Below are 26,863 nucleotides of genomic sequence, written 5' to 3'. Positions count from 1 at the left end.
ATGCTGGCATGCGGGATCTTAGTTCCCTGACCAGGGATCGAACCTGCGCCCCCAGCACTGGAAGCTCAGTCTTAACCACAGGACCACCAGGAAGTCCCTAAATGTGGGTTTTTCTGACGCTGGAGTCTGTGTGGTGCTGCCAAGTCCAGTCAGACAACACCTCCCCTTGAAGATTTCCCAGCCCATAGCTGAGCCCTCTGGTGTTTGGGGAGTGTGCACAGTTACTTGAGGGGCACGTCTGCCCTGTTGACATCAAGAGCTCTGATCCCCAATCATCTCTGTGGACCCTATCAGCGCCTCCTGGCCACCTAGGGGTGTTCACCCCGTGTTGTAGAATTGAACCAACCAGTACCAGGATGGCCGGGGAGCAGGGAATTTAGGTGGATGCAGTCTCAGGGAATGAAGCTGGGATGAATCGCTGCCCCTTCTTCCCTTCCTGGTCTGTTCGGAGGCTTGTGGTTTAGGATTTGAGGTTGCAGGACAAGGAACTTCCTTCTAGGTGAAAGGAGAAGCCACGTGGAGAGCCAGAAGCCTCTCAGCTGGCTTCCCAGGATGCTCCTTTTGGATGGTGTTTGAGGCCTGGGTTGGGAGGCTTTGGGGCTGCCCCTGATCTTTACATCTCTCAGGGGTTTCCAGCTGCAGATAAAACCAGGCATCACTCCTCAAGTTACCAACCTCCTGCCTCAGCAGCCTTGTTGTCATGGCTCCTTTCTGGATCTTTGGTCCCGCTGCAAAGAGAAGGAGCCTGCCTGGCCCTGCTACTTACCAGGTGCTGTGCCGGGTGCCCGGCTTCATTGCCACCCAGCCCTCCAACTGCTGGAGGAGCCCCCATTTTATAGATGAGGCATCTACGGCTCAGGCAGTTGCTTGGCTTATCCGAGTCAAGGAGGATGTAAATAGGAAGTGGGGAGACACAGTGTCTTGGTTGTGGCCCTCAGCCCCTCCACAGCTGGCCTTCCCTGGCCTCTCTGGCTCATCGCCGCCCGCCCAACCCCCCCCCCCCCGCCCCCCGCCCCTCTTCACATCTGGATGGGATTTGGGCTTCCCTGATTTGCCACATCTGGCCAACCTGGAGCATCCCTGTAGCACTCACGGCCTGTCTGGGGGCTCCCTCTCCCTGCTAGTGTGCTGAGATTGTGGTTCATTAACATGCTTCACACTTGCTAGAAAGGCTACTTCCAAAGCAGCCTGTATTCGGTGAAGGTCGGTTCATCTCCTGCAGATCCCAGGACAGTGGATAGGAGAATGAGCCCAGCCAGACCCATCCTCTGCCCTTGAAGCTCTGGAGTCTTTGGGGGTGGGGCAGGGAGGCCAACTGACCTGCATAATTCACACCAACAGATGTGAAATTGGCTCGAGAATGCCTTCACTTTGAGACGTTTGGCCACATAGTTGAGCCGCCAAGGGGCAGAGGCTGGATGGCCTCTGGGCTCTACCAGGGCAAAGAAGGGCAGGGAATGTCCTTGCGGCAGGCTGGATCTTACCCACGGACTCTCTTTTCCATCATCTTCACCTGGTTCTTCTGGTTTCCCAGGTGGCACTAGCGGTAAAGAATCCACCAGAGATGTGGGTTCGATCCCTGGGTCGGGAAGGTTCCCTGGAGAAGGAAATGGCAACCCACTCCAGGATTCTTGCCTGGAAAATCCCATGGATGGAGGAGCCTGGCGGGCTGTATAGTCCATGGAGTCACAAAGACTCAGACAGCTGAGTGACCCAGCACATCATGCACGCACGCACCTGGTTCCTCCACTAGTGGGCGCTAGCGCCTTCTTTCCACCATGATGCTCTGATGATGAGCTCATGTAGGGGTCCCCAACTTCCAGGATCTAATAACCTGATGACCTGTGGTGGAGCTAATGTAATAATAATTGGAATAAAGGGCATAATAAACGTAAAGTATCTGATTCATCCCCAAACCATCTCCCCCTACCTGAGTCCATGGAAAAATTATCTTCCATGAAACTGGTCCCTCTGTACCAAAACGGTTGGGGACCACTGCTCTTGTGGACTTTCCTCCCACAGGGTTATGAGCTGGTCACTTCTATCTGGAAGGCCACACAGATTTCCCCCCCAACCCCCACCCTCCTGCCTGTGTGACAGAAAGAAGAGAAACACTTGCACAGCAGTTACAGAAGGCTGGGCCCTATTGTAGCACTTTATAGACACTGACTCATTTAGTCCTCACCACACACTGGGAGGTAGGCACTGTGACTGCCCCATTTTCCAGATGTGAAAACTGAGGTACAGAGAGGTGACACAACCCACCCGAGGCCCCAGAGCTGATGAGTGGTGGCTGCTCATCTCCGTGCTTCTCTGCCAACTGTCCAGGACAAGCCTTGGTGCACTCGATTGACGTCTTCCTGGCTCTGTAACTTGAAACAACCAGTAGAGTCCCAGTCCCACAGCTGTAAATAAGGATAAATCCCTCCTATCTGGAAGGGCTGCTGGGAGGACCAAGAGACACAGCAACTGTGAAAACACAGTCTGCATCCCCAGGAGGACAGCTCCTCAGGTGATCGTTGTCTTTGACCCTCTCCTGGGATGTGAACCCAGTTCTCCGTGGGTCCCCAGCTCTGGCTGTCCTTGGGCCCTGCCACCCCCACTCTAGTCCTAGCAGAGGTGGCTCAGCGTCCCCCTCCCCCGGCATGCCTGGGAGGCAGAGACCCCTCTGGAGGGTGTCACGGTGGATGCGCAATTTCCTCAGGTACCATGCACCCAACCTGAACCTCTTGATTTATCTTCTTGGGAGACCCTTTGTCTTGCCCTGTAAACCTCCTGAGGTCAAATCTATTAACTATGTGTTTTTCTGAGCACCTACTCCCCCCCCTTTTTTTTTTTTTTTTGGCTGTACCTTGCAGCTTTCAGGATCTCAGTTCCCTGACCAGGTTTTGAACCCAAGCCATGGCAGTGAAAGCCCAGAGCCCTAACCACTATACCACCAGGGCACACCTTTTATAAGCTCTTGTTCTGGGTGCTGTGGCATAAACAGGAATTGCCCCTCACCCCCCGCCCCCTTTCACACACACATATGCACACACATGCACACAATCCCTTAATTTCAAGGTTTGAGAGATGTATTAATACAGCATCTCAAGGAAGAAGCCATGTGGCCTCAGGTGGGGGAATCAAGGAAGGCAGCATGGAGGGAGGCAGCCTCAGAAACTAGGTAGTGTTCTGCCTGGGCACTGGTCAGGAAGGACATTCTAGATAAAGGGGGCTGTTTAAGTTCTGGAATGTAGGAAGACGTCTGGAGGTGTGAGAAGAGGGGAATGGTCTGGTGGGGCCGGAGCACTGGGTTCACTGGATGAGGTGGGAGGTGAGGCTGGGATTGGGCTAGGGCTCCCCTTTCCTGCACTCTCCACACCCCAGCACCCCTGCCAAAGGAGAGGAGAATAGCTGGTGCCTGCCAAGGACTCGACACATGCCAGACACTGCCCCACGTGTACAAGTCCTCCCAGCAGACCTGGCATATATGCTATGCAATATGCAAGTCGCTCGGTCGTGTCTGACTCTGTGTGACCCCATGGACTGTCGCCCACCAGGTTCCTCTGTCCATGGGATTTTCCAGGCAGGAATACTGGAGTGGGTTGCCATGCCCTCCTCCAGGGGACCTTCCTGACCCAGGGATCGAAACTGCATCTCTTATGTCTCCTGCATTGGCAGGTGGGTTCTTTACCACTAGTGCCACCTGGGAAACCCTCAGCAAACCTAGAGTTGGTGTTAGACTTATCCCCATTTTACAGATGAGGAAACCGAGGCCTAGAGAGTTTGAATGACTTGCCCATGGTCACACAGCTGGTAAGAGGCAGAACAAGGATTCCAGTCTAAAATCCAGGAGAGTTTTTTTTTGTTTGTTTGTTTTACTGTATAAACAGTGTCGTGTACTGGCTTATATCCAACATTTGCTTCATGTGATTGAACTCTCTGGGATGTTTGTAGTGACTTCTGCTGTAGCAGAAAAAGGGAAGTCAGAGGGAGGAGGCTGATTATCAAGATGATGAACCTGATTGTATCTGCGGTGGATGCTGGCCCTGGGTCTACTCGGCCCCGGGGTCAGTTCTCATTGGCCCAGGGTCTGACGAGCTCTGGAAAACATAGGGGTGGGGCTTGAGTTCCTGCTAAGGAAGTAGGAGGGCCCAGGGATAAGCAGAGAAGAGGGAGCTGGGGCTCCAAGCCAGGATCAGGCCTGGAGGCGAGACTGCGCCTGGCCCTTTCAGGGGACAGCAAACAGCAGAGGTGGTTGTTGTCAACAGTGTGATCAGTTGAGTCATCAGCAAGGGCCCCACTGTCCTTGTTTGGGCTGACTTGGTGGCTTCCTGCTGGACACAGAGTGAGCAATGTGTTAGAAAGAGTAATCTGATGTCAGCGGGAGGGACACTGTCCGGTCACTCCCAGTCAGATTTTTCCATGCCTGCCCTTAGCAATGCTGTCAAGGCCACGCCTAACCTGGCCACTTGACTGCTGCCCGCCTCTGCAACCTCATCACCAGCCCTCCAGCTAGAACATGAGCTCCGCCATGGAGCTCTGTCAGTTTTGCACTGAAATGTTTGCTCGTTGCAAACTCTAGTACCTAGAACTGTGCCTGGCACGTCAGAGATGCCCAGTAAGTACTGGTTGAGTGAATGAAGCCTTGCCGCCCAGACTGAACTCGTTTCACTGTTCCTCATGCTATCCTGCCTGTCCGCGTGTCACCACTGGCATGGCTGGTCACTGTTGATTTTCAGGGAGGAGTTTTGTTGTTGTTTTAATCTTTTGGCTGTGCCTTGTGGCATGCTGGATCTTAGTTCCCCAGCCGGGGATCCTCTCGCCCCCGCTGCAGTCGAAGTGTGGAGTCCTAACCACTGAACCACCAGGGAAGTCCCAGGTAGGAGTTTTAAGGCCACCTTCTCTGGAGAACTTCCTGTGACTCCCCTTTGCCGCATCAGATGTGCGTGTCTTATGCCCCCAGAGCTCAGTCTACTTTCCCAATTGTAGCACTTAACACACTTCTTTTTTTAACTTCTTTATTTTTTGGTTATATCACGGAAAATTCTAATTTTATAGAAATGTATAATATGGAAAGTGAAAGTCTCCTTAAGTCTCCTTTTACAGAGAGAATATCTGTTAAGAGATGGTTGTATATTTTTCCTTATTTTTCCAAGTGAGATATTATATACATAAGATACATTTCTATGTATGTTTATAAATACATTATACAATATATATATTTACTTATACATTATATATTAATATATAAATACATTATATATGCATTATACATATATAAGCACATTCTATATATATGTGTATATGTATATATTGTTGTTCAGTCGCTAAGTCGTGTCCAACTCTGCGACCCCAAGGACTGTAGTCTGCCAGGCTCCTCTGTCCATGGGATTTTCCAGGCAAAAATACTGGAGTAGGTTGCCATTTCTTTCTCTAAAATGTGTATATGTGTGTGAGCATATATATATTTTTTAAAGTTGGATCATACTATTGATACTTTATGCAATTTGCTCTGGTTATTTTACTTGATAAGTCTTGGGCATCTTGCATATCAGTAATTAAAGACTTACCTCATTCTCCTTCACAACTGTATGTAGTGCTTCTTTTAACGGATGTACCATAATTCACTTGGCCAGTCCCCTTCAAATGGACATTTGGACTGTTTCCAGTCTTTCACTGGTTTAACCATCATTGCAGTGAACATCTTTGTGCAGAGATCTTTGAGCCCTTGTAGAAATGTTTTTGCAGAAAAATCCCTTAAAGTGGAGGTGCTGAGTCAGAGGGTGTGACCATTTTAAATCACAATAGATATTTCCGAGTTATTCTTTCTGAAAGGGTTGTACCTCAGCCCGATAGTTCTGAGATTGTACCCTTCCCCTGGCCCTACCTTGGCGAGCAGTGGCCAGTCTGTCCCTGAGACCGTCAGCTCCACGGAGGTAGACAAATGCTCTTGCCGGTGGCTACGTTCTGAGCGCTACCCCAGGGCCTGGCAGGCACTGCGGGCAATGAATAGATACTTGTTGATGGAGGGGGTAAGGGAATGAGGGGATGGAGAAGAGTGTGAAAGAAGGCTGCTGGGTTTGGGGAGAGTAAACTGTTGGTGGCTTGGAAAAGTGTAGGCTTGGCAGGTGTCCGAAATCTCAGTCTGTGCCCCTTGCCCATGGGGGAGCCCACGCCCCTCGCCTTCCACGGAGTGGTTCCCGCTACCCCTCCAAGTTCATCACCTGCCCGTTTTCTCTTCTGTCCTCCTGCTGTGTTTCCTGGGGTTCCTTGCAAAACATTTTCCTCCCTTTGCCTGGAAACCCTTCCCCTTTTCAAGATGCTGCTCAGAAACCACTCTCCTGTGAAGCTTTTCCTCTCAGGCAGGATTAGTGCCTTTGTCCTCTGTTCCCGCTGTGTTGACCAGTGAGAATACTGCCTCATCTGTTTATAGGCCCGTCACCCTCTCTGAGTTGAGTTGAGAGCATTCCTCGTTTTTATTTTTTTTGCCATGAGGCATGCGTGGGATCCTCCCCAACCAGGGATTGAACCCATGGCCCTTGCAGTGGGAGCTTGGAGTCTTAACCACTGGACCACCAGGGAAGTTTGAGTTGAGAGCATTCTAATAGCAAGGGCTGTGTCCCCCAGGTTTGTGTATTTGTAATGCCAGGCCTTCTCTGGGTATGAATGAACCGTCAGATGGACAGACAAGATCAGGAGTCAAAGAGGAATATTATTGCAGCTGTGTAGTGTGAGATGCTGCAAACCCTGCTTGGGGTGGTGGCTTTGGAAAAGGAAAAGAAGGAAGCACTAAGTGACTTGGTAAAAAGGATGTGGGGCCTGAGGGAAGGAACAGTCACAAGATGGTGACCCCACCAACAGAAGTGGAGGAGCCAGAAGGGGAAGCTGGGTGGGAGAGGGAGAAGGCTCGTTGGGTCTGGAGAGGTGGCGTTTGAGGGGCTGCCAGTGGGGCTTCCAAGTGAGAAGAACCAGCTGACAGCTCAGATATCACGCTGGGAGCAGAGCAGGGCGCTGGGGCTGCAGATGGGGACAGGCTAGCAGCGACAGGGGATGAGTTCCGCAAGGGTAGAGAGCAAAGTGCAGAGGCCTGGGTCCAACTGGGTGACTCCCATCTTCTAGGGAGCAGGAGAGAGAAGGGCCAGCCTAAACCAGAGTGGTCAGAGGCAGCATCGACACGGCCATGGGAGCTGAGGGGTTTAAGAGCATCTAGACCGCAGAGGCCAAGGAGTAGAGAAGGGGGCCTGTGACTTGGGAATACAGCAGCTGTGAGGCCTTTGGAGCAGGCGGCTTCTCTGGAGAGGAGGATCAGGAGCTAGGCGGAGCAGGCAGAGCTGCAGAGGACACAGGGAGGAAGCCCAGTCCAGGGCTGGCTCAGGGCACGGGCCAGGGAAAGGGAGGGGATACCCCCTGGGACTTGTGAGTCATTCCCACCAGGGGCAGGACTGAGGGCCTTTGAGTGGAGTCTGTGTGCCCAGGGGAGATGGAAGGGCACTCGAGTTACTCACTGGAATTTCCAGCCAACCCCAGGACTGGTGGAGTGGAGATATTTGGATATTCAGGGAGCAGCTTCTGAGGTTTCAGGGTTCAGAAGAAGTGGGTGTCGATCCTGCCCTGCTGGGGAGGAGCCTGGGGAAACAGAGGGGGATACTTCTAGGAGACCCCCTCAGGGCCCCTCATGTTCCTTTGGGTGGGGGAAGGCAGACGGGGGGCCCCTGGGCTGTTAGGCCCTTCTCCCATGCCACCTGCTTGTCCGACCAGTGAGGGCAGCCCCATATGCCATGCACTTGGAGCCTGCAGGGTGGGAGACTGGCACAGAGCCCTGGGCTGGCACACTTCTGCCCTGGGGAATGCCAGCCCTGGTTGTTCCCAAGCCCTGAGAACAGCCTCACCCGCCCACACCAGATGAGGAATTGTGGCCCTTCTGATGTGCCCTGGCTATATATAACCCAGCCAGGGCAGGGATAGGGACTGATGGAGAGGGCGGGTGTAGGGTGGGGTGTGCCCGTGTGGAACCCCGTCAGCCCTGAGGCCCCAGAGAACTTACGCCAAATCCCTTGGTCTGTATTTCAGCTACAGTGATAGGGAGAAATCTTTTACTGGAGAAGACAGGTTTTCGGCTGTAATAGAATGGCAGGAGCCCCACCTAGAGATCATAACTTTCAAAGATTTTGGGGGAAGTTGGGATGAGAAACCACGTCCACCTCTCTCCTTTTCCCTCCTCCCTCTTCCTCAACCTCTCCACCCAGCCTGGAGGCTCAACCAAGGACCCTATTCTCAGCTGAGATACTCAGCTGGAAGGAGAGGTGATGACCCCAGGTGGGCCCAGGGTGGCCCATGGTTGACCCCACTGTGGAATGCATTTCCAAATGAGTCCCAAAGAGCTGGACTCTTCCCTCTTTGGCCATACACCTGCCACCAGACGGGGATGCACCATCGCATAAGGAGGTCCTGGTAGACACACAAGGCATTAGGGACAACTTAGACACTGCGTCATTAAGAACCACACTGGCTGGTCCTGGCAACTGTGTACTGAAAGTCACTTGTGAGCTAGAAGCACAAATCCCTGACTAGAGACATAGTTTGGGGGCTGGTGGGAGATTGGCAGGATGGGGGCAGGTGGGGGGTGCTTGAAAGGAGTTGGAGCTTCAGGGCTCATTACGCAGAATCCAGAGTGTTCACTTGACCTGCCTGGTTGGTGGCACTTACTATACAGGTTTAGAAAGTGGTAGACTGATCGTGTGTGAAGCTGAATTTGATTCCAAGATACCAGGAGGAAATGGGACAGAGGTAATATTCAGGACCATCCTCCAACACCCTCTCCCCACCGCCCCACCCTCACCCACGCGCGCACACACACACACACACACACTCCCAAACTTCTCTCAGAGAAACAACCAGTTGTAAGAAGGCAGCAGTCTTGTCTGTAAGCCTGATTCAGTGCACAGATGTTTCATTTAGACTGTACCTTGTTTCTTCTGCCATGGTTTATTTTTTATTTTTATTGTTTTGATGTGGACCATTTTTAAAGTCTTTGTTGAGTTTGTTACAACATTGCTTCTGTTTCATATTTTGGTTTTTTGGCATGTGGGATCTTAGCTCCCAGGCCAGGGAACCCGCACCGTCTGCATTGGAAGGGGAAGTCTTAACCACTGGACTGCCAGGGAAGTCCCTCTGCCATCATTTTTAAATTGAGAGCTCTCACTTAAGAATCCAGATTCCGGCTTCTCTGGAACAATCCAAGATCCGGGGTGGAGGGGGTGGGGGCAACCGTGAGCCTGCACTGCCCCTGGCAGCCAGCAGCTGGAGCTGAGTGACATTTTCTTGAATTCACCTGGTCCCTACCTGGCTCATTCACTAACCGATCTTACCCACACCCTCCTGGGGCCTGGAGTTTGCAACCTTTGTCCTAGATGTTGTGTTGTGAAAGCTTTTCCCAGCTGCCGCCCTGAAACTCCTTCCCGGCAAGAGTAGGTGGATGTATTGATACATCTCTGGATGGGGCCAGGGGGACCCGGGGATGTGCGGATGCATTTAGCTTCTGGAAGCATGGGAAGCCAGGGGAATCAGGCTGGGATGGGCAGGGCTGGCGATGCTCGTGATCCTGGCTTCAGTGTACCCTTCTCTGCGGGGCTGGTTCTACTGGGCCCAGAGGCCCTTCCTGAAGGAGAAGAGCCCCAAAGAGGTGTGGTGCTGCTAATCTCAGCAGCATCTGTAAGAAAGAGGTGTGGTACCTCTGGCGGCCCCAAGCGGTCCCCGCTGCAACCCCTGGCTGGCACTTGTGCTTCTGCCTCGGGAAAGCAGGTCAGGCCTCCTTTGCACAAAGCCCCAACCACGGTGGCGATGGAAACTATGGTTTCTCACCAGGCCTAAAGGTGTCAGAGCCTGGGGCGGAAGTGACTAGGGGCTGGTCGGCATCCCAAGGTGACACCGAGGTTGGCCCGGGGGCCCGCGAGGCTCTGCGGGCAGCTGCTCCTCCGCTCCGCCCCCGCCCGCCGGCCCGCCCAGCCCGCGGGGCCGGTGAGGGGCTGTAAATAAAAGCCTGTCTCTGGGAAGCGGACCTCCCCTCCGCGCCCGGCCCGGCTGCGGCCTCGTCGCCCCTCCTCCGCGCTCCCGGAGCCTCCCGCCGGCCGGCTGGCCCGGCGACCGCAGAGAGGGGAACGGCTCCACCTCGCCCGTCGAGTCGTGCATTTCCTGCCTTGAGAGCGAACGCGAGCCTCGGCGTCCAGGAGGGCGGGATCCGAGCGGCTGGCGGCGGCGGCGGGGCGCCCGGGCCGGGCTGGGAGCGGCGCGGGGAGCGGGGCCCCGCCTGCCCGGAGAGCCGGCGCGCACGGCGGGCAGGGGCGCGCGGGCCCCAGGATCGCGGCGGCGGCGGCGGCGGCGGCTGGAGCTCCCCGCAAGAGGCGGCCAGGACCCGCGGGGCCGCCCCGCTTCCCCTTTCTCCGGGAGGGCCGGGAGCCGGCGGCCCGAGAAGGTTCATAATGGACCCTTTCATCGGCAGCCGGTGGCCGGGCGCCAGGACGGACTCCGGGGAGGCCCGCGTGCTGGTGTAGGCCTGCCCCGCGCGCTCTTCCCGTCCCCGCCGGCCCGCCCCGCTCCCTCCCGGGCGCCGGCGGCCACGGCTGCTGCCGTTGCTGCCGCCGGGACCCCGCTTCCTGTTTGCCCTCCGCGGCTCCGGCTGCCATGGAAGAGGAAGAGGAGGCGATAGGCTTTTTGGACAAGGTCCTGGAGGATGAAGATGTGTTTCTGCTGGAGGAGTGCGAGCTGGGAACCCCGACCAGCCCCAGCTCAGGGTCCCCCTTCTTGGTGACTGTGAAGGTGGGAACGTGACACGCCCTGGATGCTTGTCGGGGGAGGGGGCAGGGCTCGCAGCTCTGACTGCAGAAATGGCTGGTTTGCGCACCAGCCTCGTGGCTGAGCTGGAGCACCCCAACCGGAGAGGGGTCCGGCGCCCGGCCGCCCGCCCGTCAGGGGATGCGAGGGGCTGTGCTCTGGGCAGTTTTTCCCGGGGGAGAGGTGCAGTGCCGGCCTCCTCCCCTTGGACCAGTTGTCCTCGGAGGGGAGTGGCTGCTGGCTTTCCCCAGACCAGCTCGGGGGCGGGGGGTGGCGGTGGCTTTTTCTCTGGCAGTGACATGAGTCACCTGGGGGGCACGCCAGGGGTGTGAGCCTGCTTTCCCGCCCCCCACCCCCCCTCCCCACGAGCCGACTGACCTGAAACCAGAAAGCTATAATTCCTTGTTTCCATGGCAGCAGGGGGATAAGTGCAGTGGGAAGTTCAGGCCAAGGGGACCCTTGCTCTTCCCAGCTAGGAGACTTGGAGCATCTGGGCCAGGGCTCCGGGTGTTTGGAGGGATCCAGAACCAGGGGTCACTGGGCTTCCTTGAAGGAAAAGAGTTGGATGAGCCGAAAAGGGGAGGAAACAGCCCACTTGGAGGCCAGAGCTGGGTGGATAAGGCACTTTACCCAAGGTGGGCACTGGCAGGAAGCATAACAGCCCACCGACGCTGGGCTATGGGCATTCTCTGCAGTGGTGCCCTTGTGTCGTTGGAGAAGTTGCCTTGAAGGTAGAGTGGGAGGGGCGGGACTGCCTCAGACCCCCTCCCTTCTCTTCACCTGAGCCCCAGGGGCTGGGCTTCCCCTTGAAAGCACACCAGTGCTGCACACCACACTATATTCTTCCTTTCCTTCACCTAGGCCCGCTTCTAAGATCTCTGACCTCAGTGTTTTGCTCACCTCCTCCCTATTCTGCGGCTTGAAGGGAGGGCCAGTGAGAACGTTTGGCAGGGAGTTTGCAGGCTGCAAGCCAGGCTACCTAACACAGAGCGCCTGTCTGTGGGCCCCGGCCCGTCTGCCCTGGCAGCACTTCACCCCAGAGGGCTTGGTGCACAGAGCCTTGCTGTGGGCAGGAGGCAACTGTCACTGAGCCTCCCTGGGCCCCTTTGTCCCTCCTGTAAGATGGGCATCAGAGCCCTGCCCCATCCGGGCTACAGTCTGGTTCCGAGGAGGAGCTAATGGAGGTAAAAATAGACTGCAGGCCCACGGTAGATGGCTGATGTGTGGAAGGGGCGGAGCAGTAGCTGTAGGCCTGGGTGTGGGGCAGAGAGAAGCTATAATGGGAGGCTGGCAGTGGCTGATGCCCCACCCCTGGGCTGCTCATCTGGTGCTAGCCTGGCACACTGGAGTAAGTCATGTCTCGCATTGGGCCCCTGAGGCCTTGCCCTTGGGGTCTGACCAGCCATCCCAGGAACAGGATGGAGAAAAGTCTGGTTATGAACCAAGAGCACCTGCTGGGAGTTTAGTGGTGTGTGGGATGGGACCTACGTGGGTTCCTAATGGTCCTTCCCTGAGACGCCCTCCCCAGTACAGATGGGACCCCACTCCTGTGCCGCCTTATGGGTCTCCTCCCTGGTTTATTCCAGCCTAGCCCATATTTCATTCTGTTTGGAACTCTAGACTCCGCCTCCTTGATTCTGTTCTCCTCGAGGGCAGAGCCCTCTTGTATTCATGGTGGGCACTGCACAGAGCCTGCTGTGTGGCTGGTGTCCAGTGGATTGGTGGGTTGAGTGAGGCTCGATGTCCCTGGCCTTGTAAGAAGGAAGCATGTGGATGCCATGGGGGCTTAGGTACACATCACACCTAAAAATGCTGTTCCTCCCGGAGCCCTGTGAGTGCCTGGCTGAGTCCTCCCCTCTGCCTTGCCGCCGCAGTGTTCCTGTACCTACCTGACTCCAGGGAGAAGGGCCCTTTCCTGAGTGTTGGAGAATTCCAGGCCCCCTGTCTCAACCTGAACACATCTAGGAAGCCCTTCACCACCACCAGGCTTGGCCATCTATAGAGGGAAAAGCAGGCAGAAAGCTCGCTGATTCATTCAACAAACACTCAGGTTCTGTTCTAGTCAAAGCAGGATGCCTGGCACTGGGGAGGAGAGGAGATGAGAAAGACTTGATCCTCTCTCATAAAGAGTTCAGAGCAAGGGGCAAGTGCCCAGATAATAGGACTATAAAGAGAAAATAGGCAGAGCCAGGAGAAGGGTTCTGATAAAAGGGTACTAAATTCAGATTAGGAGAGAACGCTTCTCATTGAGTCAGGGGTGGGTGTGGGTGTGGGGGTGGGCATGTACACCTGTGAGGTCAAGGCTCCTTTCTGGACGGTGTGCTTCTGTCCCGGGCTTGGCACACTCCTGCTTGGTAGACTCTTCTTGACACCTGGTAGGAGTCCAGGGCCGTTCTCTCTTTGCTGCTATTACTTTACTTCAGGAGTACTTACCTTCAACAGTGTCCAAACACCAGTCCTATTATACAGGTCAAATCAATCCTGTTTTCAGTGTAGTTTCTGAGATGCTTCATCCTGCCCAGGGGACAGGTATGAAGATGGCCGTGGTTTTCTCCATGGAGCTTGGGGCTGGAGCTTGGAATGTGTTTCAACTCACACCTCCCTTTGGGGAGTTAATAGTCTATAAACTAAGAATAATGCATGAATACCGAGAGCAGCATCGCCCCCCTCCGTAAGGTGTTATGAACCTCCTCCAAATCTTACATACGATTCTATTTAAAGGTACCTTGGGCTGATAGAGGCCTTGCTATGTAAAAGCTGCTATTTAAAGGAACTCGATTGTCAGGAATTTTTTAATCCTTTTGTAATGCAGATTAACTCCTCAGGTGAATTCTGTGCCGATTTTTAATGGATTTTCAACTGCCTGTGTTTCTGTTTCACTTGTCCAAATCTCTGCTCCCCCCGACCATGTGTAGCCATGGCCGTGCCTGTGTTTCCTACTCAGGTTTTTTTCCCTGAAGTGTGAACCACAGATGAGATGATTTGAGAGATGATTTTAGGTAGCACCTACATATAGATTTTGCATTTTAACAGTTAAGCATACATTTTAATGTATCTTAGGAAAAAAATAAGAACTTGATTGGTGGTCCAGTGGTTAAGACGCCGAGCTTCCACCGCAGCTGGTGCGGGTTTGACTTGTACATCTTTCCTGTGCGTTCAAATATAATGCTTGGGATAAGGCTGTGTTTTTGTTTTTGTTTTAATTTCACTTATTTTATTTCTTTTGGGCTGTGTGGGTCTTTGTTACTGCACAAGCTTTTCTCTAGTTGCGGCGAGCAGCGGCTACTCTCCAGTTGTGGTCTGTGGGCTCCTTATGTGGTGGCTTCTCTTGTTGGGGAGCCAAGCTCTAGAGCACATGGGCTCCAGCGCTTGTGGTTCCCAGGCTCTAGAGGCAGGCCCAGTGGCTGTGGTGTAATGGGCTTAGGTGCTCTGCAGCATGTGGGATCTTCCTGGACCAGGGATTGAACCCGTATCTCCTGCATTGGCAGGTTGATTCTTTATCTCTGAGTCACCAGGGAAGCCCAAGGCTGTGCTTTTAGAAGCCAGTTGTAAAGAACAGTATTAAGCAAGCATGCTGGTGGTATGTGAGTATGACACAACTGCAGAGATGTGGGATGTGAAGTATTGCTGGATCCCGTGGGGCCTGCCTGTGGCTTCAGACAGCAGGGAGCCCGGAATATGGGGCTCCGCCTTTCAGAAGAGTCCCCCAGCAGTGGCCCCTGTCCTCTGCCTTCCATTCTTCTGAGGAACTAACTGAAAGAGAACTTCCCGGTGCCTAGGGCTGGGAAGAGGAGAGAATGGCTGAGTTCCCTGCATCGACTCAACTCAGGGAGGGGCCAGCTATTCTGAGGCTGATGCTCTGCGTGGACCCAGCGCCTAGACTCAGTGCCATCGACTCTGGCCAGACAGCCCCACCGCCACCTCCTTGCCCCTTGCATACTGGTGTGGCCAGTGGGCTGAGTTCTGCTGTTTGCAGAGCCACTTGGCCTAAGGTGGTCCTGCCTGTTCAGCCCACATTGCTGTTTTGGAGATTAAGGCTCCTAGAGACAGTGTCTTTATTTGGCCTGGAGCCAAAGCCTTGGAGGCTTTATTTAGCCCAGACTGTAGAAGACCAGGCCAGAGCCAGCTGAGCCTAAGTTGAAGCTACTGTCCCCTTCAGAGTGACTTGACCTCTTGGATTTGGGGCCTCAGGCTGTGACAGCCTTCCAGCCCAGCAGATTGTGTAAAATGCTGGCCGTGATCGAGCCCACCATGGCTGCTGAGTTTCATAAGCTCTGCTTGGGGAGGAAGTGGGGACAGTGTCGCCCAGAAGGCAGCTTCCCTGTGTGCAGGACTGGCAGGCAGCCTGGCACAGGCTGTGGGGGCCCTGAACTCCCGAGAACTCCCCCCGGTGATTCTGGGCATGTAGGCGCCTCTGGGGGGGGGTCTTTGGGGGTCAAGACTGTCCTCTCCCCTTTTTTCCTAGTGCTGGGCACACAGTGAGGTATGAGTGAATGGATGCTGAGCCCTGGTGGCTTTTTTGTTTTGTGGCCACACCGTGCGGCAGGCGGAATGTTAGTTCCCTGACCAGGGATTGAACCCAGGCACCCTGCAATGGGAGCACAGTCTTAACCACTGGACCACCAGGGAAATCCTGGGGCCTAGTGTTTTATGGGATGAGAGTAGCCCCAGGAGGACTGAAAAAGGAATTGTGAATTTCCAGGCAATTCCAAACCAGGAACAGGTGGGGTCTGAGGAAAGTGAAGATGGAAGAGGATTGGGGTGTTAACTGAGAACAGGTTAGCTGTTGGTAAAATGGTTAATTTCACATCCTTTTCCATTGCCTCCATCCCCTCACCAGCCAAAACATCAGAATGAATACAGCCCAGAGTGGGGCTGCTTGGGAGTGACTACTTGCTGCATTTGGGGGGATTCTTTCAAGATTGGACTCCGAGGTTGGAGTCTCATGAGGAGGGGGTCCTGCTGCACTGGGCTGTCATGGGGGCTGACCCCAGGGCCTGTACTCGTGCCTGGGGTGGAATGTAAAGGCTTGGTGGGAGCCATGAGTCACCAGCTCTTCACCCTGGACTTTGTCCAGCCAGGCCTACAGTTAAGCTCACACTGTGCCCCCAAGTGACTTCTGGAGAGCGTGTTTGCCAAGCCCTTGGGCACATCCCGGGTTGGCAGGGAACAGGAAGGGAATGGGATACAGGAGGGAAGTGCTGGCCCCCAACATAGAGGGCTAGTTCCCACTTGTCAGGCAGAAGCAGCAGGGTCTGACCTTGACCTCCGCCTCCAGGGCCTGTGGGCCCTGCTCCAAGCTCCAGTCTCGGAGGTGGTGCTGCCTGCCTGCGATTCTCATGGCTCTAGACAGCTGGCAGTTTCCTTTCTCTGTGCCTCAGAGGGATAATGATAACACCATCCAGACTGCAGGATTCCAGAGAGTTAATCCTCAGAAAGCACTTAGAACTGTGCCTGGTACTTGTGAAGCCATCGATAAGTAACTTGTTTTTCCCTGAACCTTGGCACCCATACTGGTCTCCTAATGCTGCCGAAAGCAACTACCACACATTTGGTGGCTTAAAACTACACAGATTTATTCTCTTGCAAGTCTCAAGGGTCAGGAGTGCTGCATTCCTCCTGGAAGCTCTAGGAAAGATGACCTGTTCCCTTGCCTTTTCTGGCTTCTAGAGGCCCCTGCATTCCTTGGCTCGTGGTCCCATCCTTTGTCCTCAAAGCCAGTAGTGTCACATCTTTCAGTTTCTCACTCAATCTCTCCCTGTCCCCGCCCCCATCCCCTCTCTCTCTCCTTCTGTGAGCTAGTCGCCTTTTCTCTGACCCTGACCCTCTTGTCTCCTGCTCATAGGTCTCTGGCATGCATGCTGTGCTGTGCTAAGTTGCTTCAGTCATGTCCAACTCTTTGCGACCCTGTGGACTGTAACCCACCAGGCTCCTCTGTCCTTGGGATTCTCCAGGCAAGAATACTGGAGTGGGTTGCCATGCCCTCCTCCAGGGGATCTTCCCGACCCAGGGATCACACTCGTGTCTCCTGTGGCTCCTGCCTTACAGGCAGGTTCTTTACCACTGAGCCACTGGGAAACCCCAAAAGGTCTCTTACCTGGGCTCTATCTGATAATCCCAGGATAACCTCCTCACCTAAAAATCCATAGTCACATTTGCAAATTCCCTTTTGCCACTAAGGTGGCATAGTCGCAGGCTTTGTGGCTGAGGAGGTAGACATCTTTGGCAGAATGTCCAATTATAAGATCAGGTTTTATTTCAGAGACTCTGGGAAAGACTGCCTCCAGCAAAATTGCTAACTGGTTTGCTGATAGCAGATCAAGAGTTCCTCACCTGGGGAAAGGGTAGCAAGGCCTGTGAGAACTTGCTAGGCAGCCAAGCAGCAGGCAGGAAGCAGCTCTCCTGGGACCCAGGAGATTTCTGATAGCTTCAGAAATATGAAGCTTGGCATAGCTTCAGCTTATGCTTAAGGGTATGTGCTTAAATGCCCAAAGAGGGAACTGTTTGAGATTCTAGGTAAGCATCTGAAGCTTGACAAAGGAACATAAGAGTGAGGGAATCATCAGAGCAGGAGATGAGCCCTGAATTTGGTGTTCAAGGACCTGGGAGGAGAAGGGAGTCCCAGCTCTGCCACCTTCTGGCTATGTGATTCTGGACTGGTCCCCTCCCTCTTTTTAAGTCTTATTTGTTTGTTTCCATTTGTATCATGGAAAAATATAGTACCCCCGTCGGAGAGGTATTTGAGAGGGCAATGAAGCTGAATGAGAGAGTGGAAAGAACTTACAAGGCTTAATAAGTGTCAGGTGCCCACATGTCAGGAGCATCACGTGGTGCTGGGCTTTGTGGGGGGAGGGGGCGGATTCCGGAGGAGCAAGATACAGGTGGCCCTGCAAAATCACCGGGCAGGTAACAAGATCAGGCACGTGTCAGGGGCAGCGGACTGCCTCCTTGAGAGCCGAAGCTGCAGGGCCAGGGCCTTCAGCTGTGCCTTCAGGAGAGAAGTGCTCACGCGGGAGAAGGCATTACAGGTAGCAGGGTCAGCTAGAACCAAAGTCTGGAGGCTGGAGCACTCTGGCCTGTTGGAAAGGCAGATGGCTGTTGGAGAGATCAGAAGGGTGGGGAGAGGTGCTGGGAGCCATTGCAGGTGTTTAAGGAAAGAATAAGCTGGACCCCATCACACTTTATAGTCATATATTGATACTTACTCGGCTTTTGTTTTTGTTTGTTTGCTGTAATGTATTTATCTTTGGCTGTGCTGGGTTTTCGTTGTGATAAGCAGGGGCTACTCTATGGTTGCAGTGTGGGCTTCTCACTGCAGTGGCTTCTCTGTGTTGCAGAGCACAGGCTCTAGGTCAAGTGGGCTTCAGCAGTTGGGGCACACAGGCTCAGTAGTTGTGGGCTTAGTTGCTCCGTGGCATGTGGAATCTTCCCAGACCAGGAATCAAACCTATGTCCTCTGCATTGGCAGGCGGATTCTTATGCACTGTACCACCAGGGAAATCCTTGGCTTTGGTTTTAACGTGTTTCTTTCCCACTAGATTATAAGCCATATGAAAGTAAGGGCTATCGAATGCTTGTTTCCCACTGTATCTACGGGATAGGTGGGCATGTGTTGCATGAATAAACGAATGAAGAACCTACTTGAATTTCCCAGTAATCACTTTTTGCAGTATTAAGTCTTTGATAAGCATCAGGTGTAGGCTGGCATTCTGGGAAGACTGATCTGACTCTGAGTGCAGTGGAGGCAGGAGAGAGAGGCAGAGGGCAGTCCGAATCCAGTGGGGACTAGGTTGCTGTGGGCCTCAATTACAACAGCGAAGAGGGTGGAGCAGAGGAAGGAATCCTCGTAAGAGATGAGCTAGAACACTTTGAAGGGACTGGGGACTCCGTGTGGCAGAGGAGAAGGAGAGAAGAGGCTAGGAGTGACTTGGGGATCTTAGATGACAAGAAAAGTTATATGTCTTTTCACTCAGAAAAAGTGTTCAAGCATGTTCTCTGTGCCAGGAACTGTTGGTGGCACTTAATACTGCAAAAAATGATTACTGGGGAATTTGAGTAGATTCTTCACTTATTTATCTATTCATTCAACACATGCCCCACCTATCCTGTAGATACAACGGGAAACATTGGCTAGTTGGTGGCCATTCAAAGCTAAATGGGGTATGATCTCTGCCATAGAGGAGAAAGAATTCTGGAGCGGGGAGGAGGCCTGTTGGGGTCAGGAGATGCTGGGGGCGGGGTGGGTACAAGGGGTAAGGTTGAGGGCCCACAGCCAGCACCTTCCATTGCGGGATTGAGTTCCTGGGGGCAGGAAGATACAGTCAGAGGTGTAGCTGGAAGGCCGCTTGGCCGGGAGTCCCATGGCCACTTCCATCCCGTCATCTCTGACCCTACTCCTCCTCTCTCTTCATACATGTCTTCATCGAGCACCTTCTCTGGCCCCTGCTATGCTCTCCAGGTGACCATGCCCATCTCAGTCATGACTCTGATTTCCCTTAACTGACTGTTTCCCCTCCTCCATTAAATTGCTCCCACACATGGGCTCAGGTTCTTTTTTTTACCTTGCTCACTATTAATAAGGGTGAAAGGATTTAAGTCGCTCAGTCGTGTCTGACTCTTTGTAACCCTATGGATTGTAGCCCACCAAGCTCCTCCGTCTGAGGAATTCTTCAGGCAAGAATACTGGAGTGGGTAGCCATTCCCTTCTCCAGGGGGTCTTCCCAGCCCAGGGGTTGAATTCAGGTTTCCCGCACTGCAGACAGATTCTTTACCATCTGAGCTATCAGGGAAGCCATTATAAGGGTGCTGTGCGAAGTTACTTCAGTCATGTCCAACACTGTGTGATCCTATGGACTGTAGCCTGCCAGGCTCCTCTGTTGGCTGTGGGTTTGAGCTCCTGGAGGCAGGAAGATATAAGGGTAGATGGGTATCAGATAAGGAAGCATGGGGGAAAAAAGGATGGAAAAGAAATTAAGCAAGAAGGGAGCAGTAGGAGTATGGATAATTTTTTTTCCTTTTATATTTCTGTGTTTTCCAAATTTTCTATAATAAGTATTTGGCTTTTGTCCCCTTACAAAAATGTTAAAGAAGAGGGGGGAAAAGGCAAGAAAACAGGCTGCTCAGATTCTGATCTGCTTTTACAGGTGGAAGCAGGGAAGGGCCTGGAGATGAGGAAGCTGGTTCTCTCGGGGTTCCTGGCCAGTGAAGAGATCTATATTAACCAGCTGGAAGCTCTGTTGCTGGTAAGTATGTATTTTAGGGTCTTTGTGCTCTGAGACTGTGTTTGGAAGTTGGAGAGAGAGAGAGGTGGACCAGTCCTTCCCAGGGCTGGGGTCTGTGGAACTGCTCTGCCTACGGCTTGGCAGCCAAGGTCATTGCCAGAAGAGGCCCGTGCCTCTCGATCCCAATTCTCCATTACTTACCCTGGGAAAGGTGGAAGAAGAAGCACCACCTGGTTAGGGGTGGCAAACACGCCATCACCCCTAACTACAGTGCAGACATTACTAATGGATCACAGTGCTCTGTCCAGGTGGGATCTTAGCCTCTGCCTCCAGCTGATGCTGTGGGCAGTCTCTACCAATCAATCACTTGAGGCCTCTTTGTCATCCCTGGTCCCAGTCCTTCCTCCTGCCTGGAATGGTGAACTATTAGCACCATCCTGAGGCCTTCTGGCAGGAAATGAGGTGGAAGGCTGTCTGTGTCGATTTCAGAAGCACCATAGCTCTGAGGCATTAGACAGACCGCCGCCCTCTGTGAAATGTGCCTTAGTTTCTTCTCCAAGCTGGAGGCGTTGTTGTGAGAATCGGACCGGGAAGGGAAGAATACAATGTTTTCAAAAGGTAGAAGTAACCGCAGATGTAAGATGTTTTTGCCTCTGAAGAAAGTGCGTATTAGATGCATCTGGATATTATGCAGAGTAATTGTGCGTGGAAAGTTCTCTGCCTGGGGTGTTTTGCAGACTGAGACATCAGATGATACCAGAACAAGGAGGAATAAGAAATGAAGATGTAGATCAGTGGAAAGTACTGTAAGATCTGCATTCATGTACTTGCTGTGATGTGAGCTGCTGTCGCCAGGAATCCCAGGGGGCTTACCATTTGTTTCCCCAGGAGTAACTGTTGAGGTGTGTCACCGCTTTGTAACACAGGGGAATGAGTTGGTGGTCAGTCTTACTGGGAATCTGTTGGTCTTCACAGTTATTTCTTCAAGGGAGGAACAGTTTGGCAGGTCGATCAGGACTCTGGTCTGGGGCCGGAGCTGAGGCAAGACTTGACGCTGCCATGAATAGTGGACTTACTGCCCTGCCTTTCAACTATGCGTCTTGATTGCTAGTGGATTGTTCAATCAGCGAAGTGGAGTGAACCAACATTTTAAAACGAACGAGAAAGAAAACGTCAGCATGCATCCCACGTAGTAAGAATAAGTACTGTTTCAGGCAGCTTTTGGTTTATGTGGATATGTGTATGTATGTACTGGGCCACGTGCCTTCTGACGTGTGTTGTTGGTTTTCAAAACCACTGATGGGACTTCCCTGGCTGTTCAGTGGCTAAGACTCTGAACTTCCAATGCAAGGGACATGCGTTCAAGCCCTGATTGGGGAATTATAATCTGACATGCTATGAGACACTGCCCCTCAATTAAAAATATTAAATAAAAAAAAAATTTTTTTTTTTTAAAAGCCATGGATAATCTCCTTGAGCCTCAGTTTTCTCATCTGAAGATGAGAGCAATGCCATTACCTTCTCTCTGTCCTTTATGTGGTTGAGAAGATCATTTTGAGGACCTAGTACAATGCTAGGTTCTTAGACACTCAAGTATCAGTCAAAGGAAGGGGAGGACAAGCAACCAAAATCCACCTTATAGCCTTTTTTTTTGCCTCACTGTGCAGCATGCAGGACCTTCATTCCCTAACCAGCAATCGAACCCAGTCCCCCAGTGAAAGTTTGGCATCTCAACCACTGGACCACCAGGGAAGTCCCAGAAATAACACCTATAAACTATGAATTGCTGTGCTAAACAAAGGGGCATGGCTGTCATTACTATGAATAAAAGGATGCATATTTGAAAGAGGCTCAGAGGAACGGCTTTGAATCCCCACCTGATCGCCTGCCGGCTCTAGACCTTCAGCAGATAATGGACCTTTGTGCCTCATTCTGTCCATCTGCAAACTGGGTATACTCATATTCATCCTTTCTTCTTGGGGTCTTTGTGAGGGGTGAGTGAGTCTGTAGGGGAAGCTCTTTGAGGCCAAGTGAGAGCATATTCTATTATTTTCTCCCATTCTGGGAGAGAGCGCAGGTTAGAACCTGTTTGTTTCTGTCCACACACCTGTTCCCTGAAGGAAGGGGAGGTGCATGTTCCCGTTGGAAGCGGGCCCCTCTTAGACTCCAGCTCGGTTCTCATCTGTCGTTGGGCCTGATTTGAGTTCAGTTTGGGTAAAGATAACAACAGATTTAGGGTCCAAGACACTCCCTCCCGGCTCGCCTTTCTAACAGCTCATGCTCTCAAGACAAAAACCGTGAGGCTGGGGCTCCCACTCCCAGGGTGTGACCCAGGGTAGGTCCCTCCACTTCCCCCCAGCTTGTTCATCCTGGGTTGGCTCTTTCTTGAGCAGAGGCAAGGGTGAGGGAGAGACGAGCTAGGCGGCCTGGGCTGTGACTGGTGGGCCCCCCCACAGTACAAGTCTCAGCTGATAAGCCTCGGTTTTAAGGACTCAAGCCCTCTTCTCCTAGAGCTGGGGCCCTTCCAGGAGCTAAGCCCTTGGCTCTTGAGAGGTGATCTGACAAAGGGGTTTGGAGAAGAAAACCTGCCTTCCCGAGCTCCCTCCTCCTCCTACGCCCAGCGCGCCTTCTCTCCACCCTGCCCCCATTCCCACAGCTCCACTCGACTGTGTGTTTGTTCTTGGTTTAACACTTCCTGCTATGCAAACGGCTGGGTGTGTACACCCAGGACTGGGGACACACAGCAGGAGCCTCTGTTCGCGCTGCCTGGTTTGCTGGCTGGGCATGGTTTGGTAACCTCCCAGCACCTTCCAGTTCCTGGTGGGCTCAGGTTACAAGGAAGAGGGTCTGGGAGCCTGGGCTGAGGTGGAAGAAGGGAGGCAGGAGACCAACTGCACTTCATTCTGCGTGTCTCCAGGCTGGTTAGTGAGCTGGGTGCTGCGGCTGGGCTTCCTGGGCCTTCAGCACCTCCCACCGCTGGGCCCCTCTCTCAGACTCCCCTCTGGAGTTTGCTTTGTCTCTTATCTGTAAAATAGGTTCAGGATGCCCCCCCTACCCCCAGCCTCTGGTGACAGTTAGCAGAGTTGCATGTGGCAGCCTCCAAGCCTTTTGGAATCAGAGGTGGAGGAAGTGGGCCGATTTCTCTCCCCTGTTTCGAAAGGCAGAAAGCAAATTGCTGGGGGACAGAGCGAACAAATGACAGTGTGGAGTCACGAACAAGTTCAAGCCCGCCTGGCCCGCCTCCCTGAGGAGCCCTTCTTGGGACACCCAATTTGTTTCGGAGCATGCGTGCTGAGTCGTGTCTGACTCTTAGCGACCCCATGGACTGTAGCCCGCCACACTCTTCTGTCCGTGGAATTTTCTAGGCAGGAATACTGGAGTGGATTGCCATTTCCTTCTCCAGGACACCCAGAGCCAGAGTTAACTGATCAGACGGGGAGCCAGCACTGCATCCTCTGTTGCAGGAATCTAGAAGCAGGGCTAACTGGGTGTGCTCTGTCAGGAGAGCAGGACTGGAGCTGCTCTGTCAGGAGAGCAGGACCGGAGCCCAGCTCAGTGTGGGGCCGCCTGTGCCTTTCAGCCAGCCCTCCCCGCCTGAGACCTATTTTCAGAGCTTCACCAGATAAAAATAACTGCCTCCAAGGGTCTCAGGCCAGCCAGGGGCACGCATACAGCACTTCCCCTCCCCCAAAGGCCCCCAACCTTGTCCTGAGAAGCCGGCCTGATGCCCCAAGAGCTGGCCTTGTCCATGTGACCCGCCCTGCTGAGCGCCGGCTCTTCCCCTTTTGCGGACGGAGTGGGAGTTTAGGAGGAAGCAGAGTGGTTGTGTCTTGTCTGTTCATAGCCCTGAGTGCTTCCCCTGCAGTTTCTGAGAAATCCTGACCACCCCTGCCTTTCCAGGCTGTTCTTTCCTATTTCCTTTATTCCCACCCTGGGTGGGATTACACCCCAGCAGGAACAGGGACTCTGTGGTGACTTGGCCCCTCACCTGGACCTGGGTTGTGGTGGTGGTTGTTGAGTCGCTCAGTCGTGTCTGACTCTTTGCGACTCCACGGGCACTGCAGCACACCAGGCTTCCCTGTCCTTCGCCATCTCCCAGAGTTTGTTCAAACCCATGTCCACTGAGTCAGTGATACCATCCAACTATCTCATCCTCTGTCATCCCCTTCTCCTCCTGCCCTCAATCTTTCCCAGCATCAGAGTCTTTTTCTAATGAGTCAGCTCTTCACAGCAGATGACCAAAGTATTGGAGCTTCAGTATCAGTCCTTCCAATGAATATTCAAGGTTGATTTCCTTTAGGATTGACTGGTTTGATCGCCTTGCAGTCCAAGGGACTCTCAAGAGTCTTCTCCAACACCACAGTTCAAAAGCATCAATTCTTCGGCATTCAGCCTTCTTTATGATTCAGCTCTCAACATCTGTACATGACTGCTGGAAAAACCATAGCTTTGACTATATGGACTTTTGTCAGCAAAATAATGTCTCAGCTTTTTAATATGCTGTCTAGGTTTCTCATAGCTTTTCTTCCAAGGAGCAAGTGTCTTTTAATTTCATGGCTTCAGTCACCATCTCCAGTGATTTTGGAGCCCCCAGAAATAAAGTCTGTCACTGTTTCCATTGTTTCCCCATCTATTTGCCATGAAGTGATGGGACCGGATACCATGATCTTAGTATTTTGAATGTTGAGTTTTTTTCACTCTCCTCTTTCACCTTCATCAAAAGGCTCTTTAGTTCCTCTTCGCTTTCTGCCATAAGGGTGGTGTCATCGGCATGGGTAGAAAGAAGTAAAAAAGGATAAAGTCTGGGACTTTCCTGGTGGTCCAGTGGTTAAGACTTCACCTTCCAATGCAGGTGGTGGGGGTTCTGTCCCTCGTCTGGGAGCTAAGATTCCCATATGCATGGGGGCCACAAAACCAAAAACACAGAACATAAGCAATGTTTTAATAAATTCAATAAAAACTTTAAAAATGGTCCACATCAAAAAAGTCTTAAGGATAAACTCTGATCAGTCCTGAGAGCCAGCTCAGTATCCTTCACAGAGCACTGGGGCCATGAGCTGGATGGGGCGCCTGTCTGTGGTGGGGACAATGCTCTTCCTTTCTCTTGGCCCAGATTCCCTCTATCTCCTTCCTGCCTGCAGGCTTCCCCAGGCCCCGCTTCTCCACCTGCTCAGAGCTTCCCTCCGAGGCCCTGTTCCCATCACCTCCTCTGTGAAGCCCTCTCCAAGCTGGGCCAGGACAACCTTGGCACCGGTTGGTTGGTATTTGCAGTCCAAGTTGAGTAATAACCGTATCTTGCTTTGTGCACAAGAACGTTTCATTTGTGCTGGTCCACCTTACCCGAATAGATTATAATGTTCTGCAGAACAAGGACTGTGAGTCATACAAATAATCTCCAAAGGGAAAATTGGACCCTGTCAATCCCTCCAGGGAAAGCCAGGTCATTTCACGGGCTTTTTAGCCGCATTCCTTCCCCCATGTGATCCATGCCTTGCTCACCCCTCCAGCCCTGCTTTAGGGCTCTGCTTGCCAACCCCCTTGCTCGCTGCACGCAGGGTCACCAGCCTGCTTCCAGCTCCTCTCTCTTCCCAAGCTATTCCTGCCTCAGTCTCAGGCATTGGGAAAATCTGCCTAGAATATTGTCCCCTTTGCTCCTATGCTTCCATTTCAAGTCAGCATCCCCTCCTTGTCCTCCCGCACGACGTCCCCTTATTTCCTTCACTGCATTTATGTACGATCTTGTGTTTAATTGTGTCCTTGTGTTTCGTCTGTCTCTGCTTCTCCATGGGAGGCTTCATGGGGGCAGTGACTAGTGAAACACTGAATAACCTTCCACACACCCCCAGTCTGGCCCCACGTAGGCACTTGGTCCATTATTTGTGGAGTGAATAGTAATCATAGTAGCAGCTAGCATTTATTGATTGCCTCCTATGTGCCAGGCATATGCTCAATATTTTATATAAATTAGGGCTTATGGATTTGATAATATTATCCCAGTTCCACAAATAAGGCTGCTGAGGCCCAGAGATGCTAAGTGACTTGCCCAGAGCTATCAAGTGGCAAAGCTGGGACTCTGGCCCACACTGCCTGGCCTGCACCAGGTCAGACCCCATCCAGCGTTCCCAGCAAAGGGCTGGATGCGAAGGCCGTGTTGGTTCCAGCACTAGGAGGGTCAGAAGGAGGACTTCTGCTTTTTCTTGCCTTCATTCTTCTGTCTGGACTTTTTAGAGCTGGGAGGATGGGGAACCAGAAGTCAGAGTGTTGTCTGGGTTTTTAAGTAGATGGGACTTCCTCATGTGGACAGATAGATGGAAAGATACAAGGAAACCTGGCTTGGGCATCTGGCTGCTGCGGCTGGCTCGAGCTGGGGTTTGGGGGGCAGGTGTCTTCTCTCAGGGTGAGCCAGCAATAACTTGGGCCTCCCTCCAGAGGAGGTGTTCCCTGAATCCAGCCTTGAGTTGCCCATCCTCTGCTTGAATGCTTCTCTTATCAGAAAGCTCACTACCTAATCCTGTGAGATCATGGAGGGCGGCTTTGTGAGCCCATAACTGCTCCTGCAACTTCTCCTTTCTGCTCCTGGGTCTCCAGAATGACCCAGATTAAGTCAAAAGCCTCTCTCCACCCAGCCCTTTATCTACACGCGAGAGGAAGAACACCCACCGTGTCTGACTCAGGCTTCTCTCTCCCAGGTAAACTTCCGCCCCCCACACCCTCCCCGCTTGTGCCTTCTCTGTGGGAAAGGTTTCCAGACCCTGTCCCCCAAGGTGGACAGTCTGGGCATCTCTGGGGACTTTAGGGCTGAAAGATGATCAACCATGGAGGAGCTC

The 26,863-nt window shown here is 52.8% G+C and overlaps 1 protein-coding gene across 28 annotated transcripts in view; it reads left to right on the top strand.

Annotated features, from left to right (window-relative positions):
• The window catches only part of ABR (ABR activator of RhoGEF and GTPase), a 185,938-nt gene that overhangs the window by 93,543 nt on the left and 65,532 nt on the right, over positions 1–26,863 (top strand). For 13 of the 28 annotated variants that reach the window (XM_086359864.1, XM_086359865.1, XM_086359863.1 and 10 more), the window contains exon 3: positions 19,959–20,057. In XM_086359864.1, coding sequence (XP_086215990.1) covers positions 19,959–20,057 — 99 coding nt within the window. The other 15 variants (XM_086359874.1, XM_086359875.1, XM_086359881.1 and 12 more) reach the window with 15 other exon arrangements.

Source organism: Bos grunniens, chromosome 19 (assembly GCF_055505025.1).
Source record: "Bos grunniens cultivar Pamir isolate PY7600 chromosome 19, Bosgru_T2T1.0, whole genome shotgun sequence".
NCBI lineage: Eukaryota > Metazoa > Chordata > Mammalia > Artiodactyla > Bovidae > Bos > Bos grunniens.
Note: the sequence above shows the minus strand (reverse complement) of the source record. Positions and strands in the feature narration are given on the sequence as shown.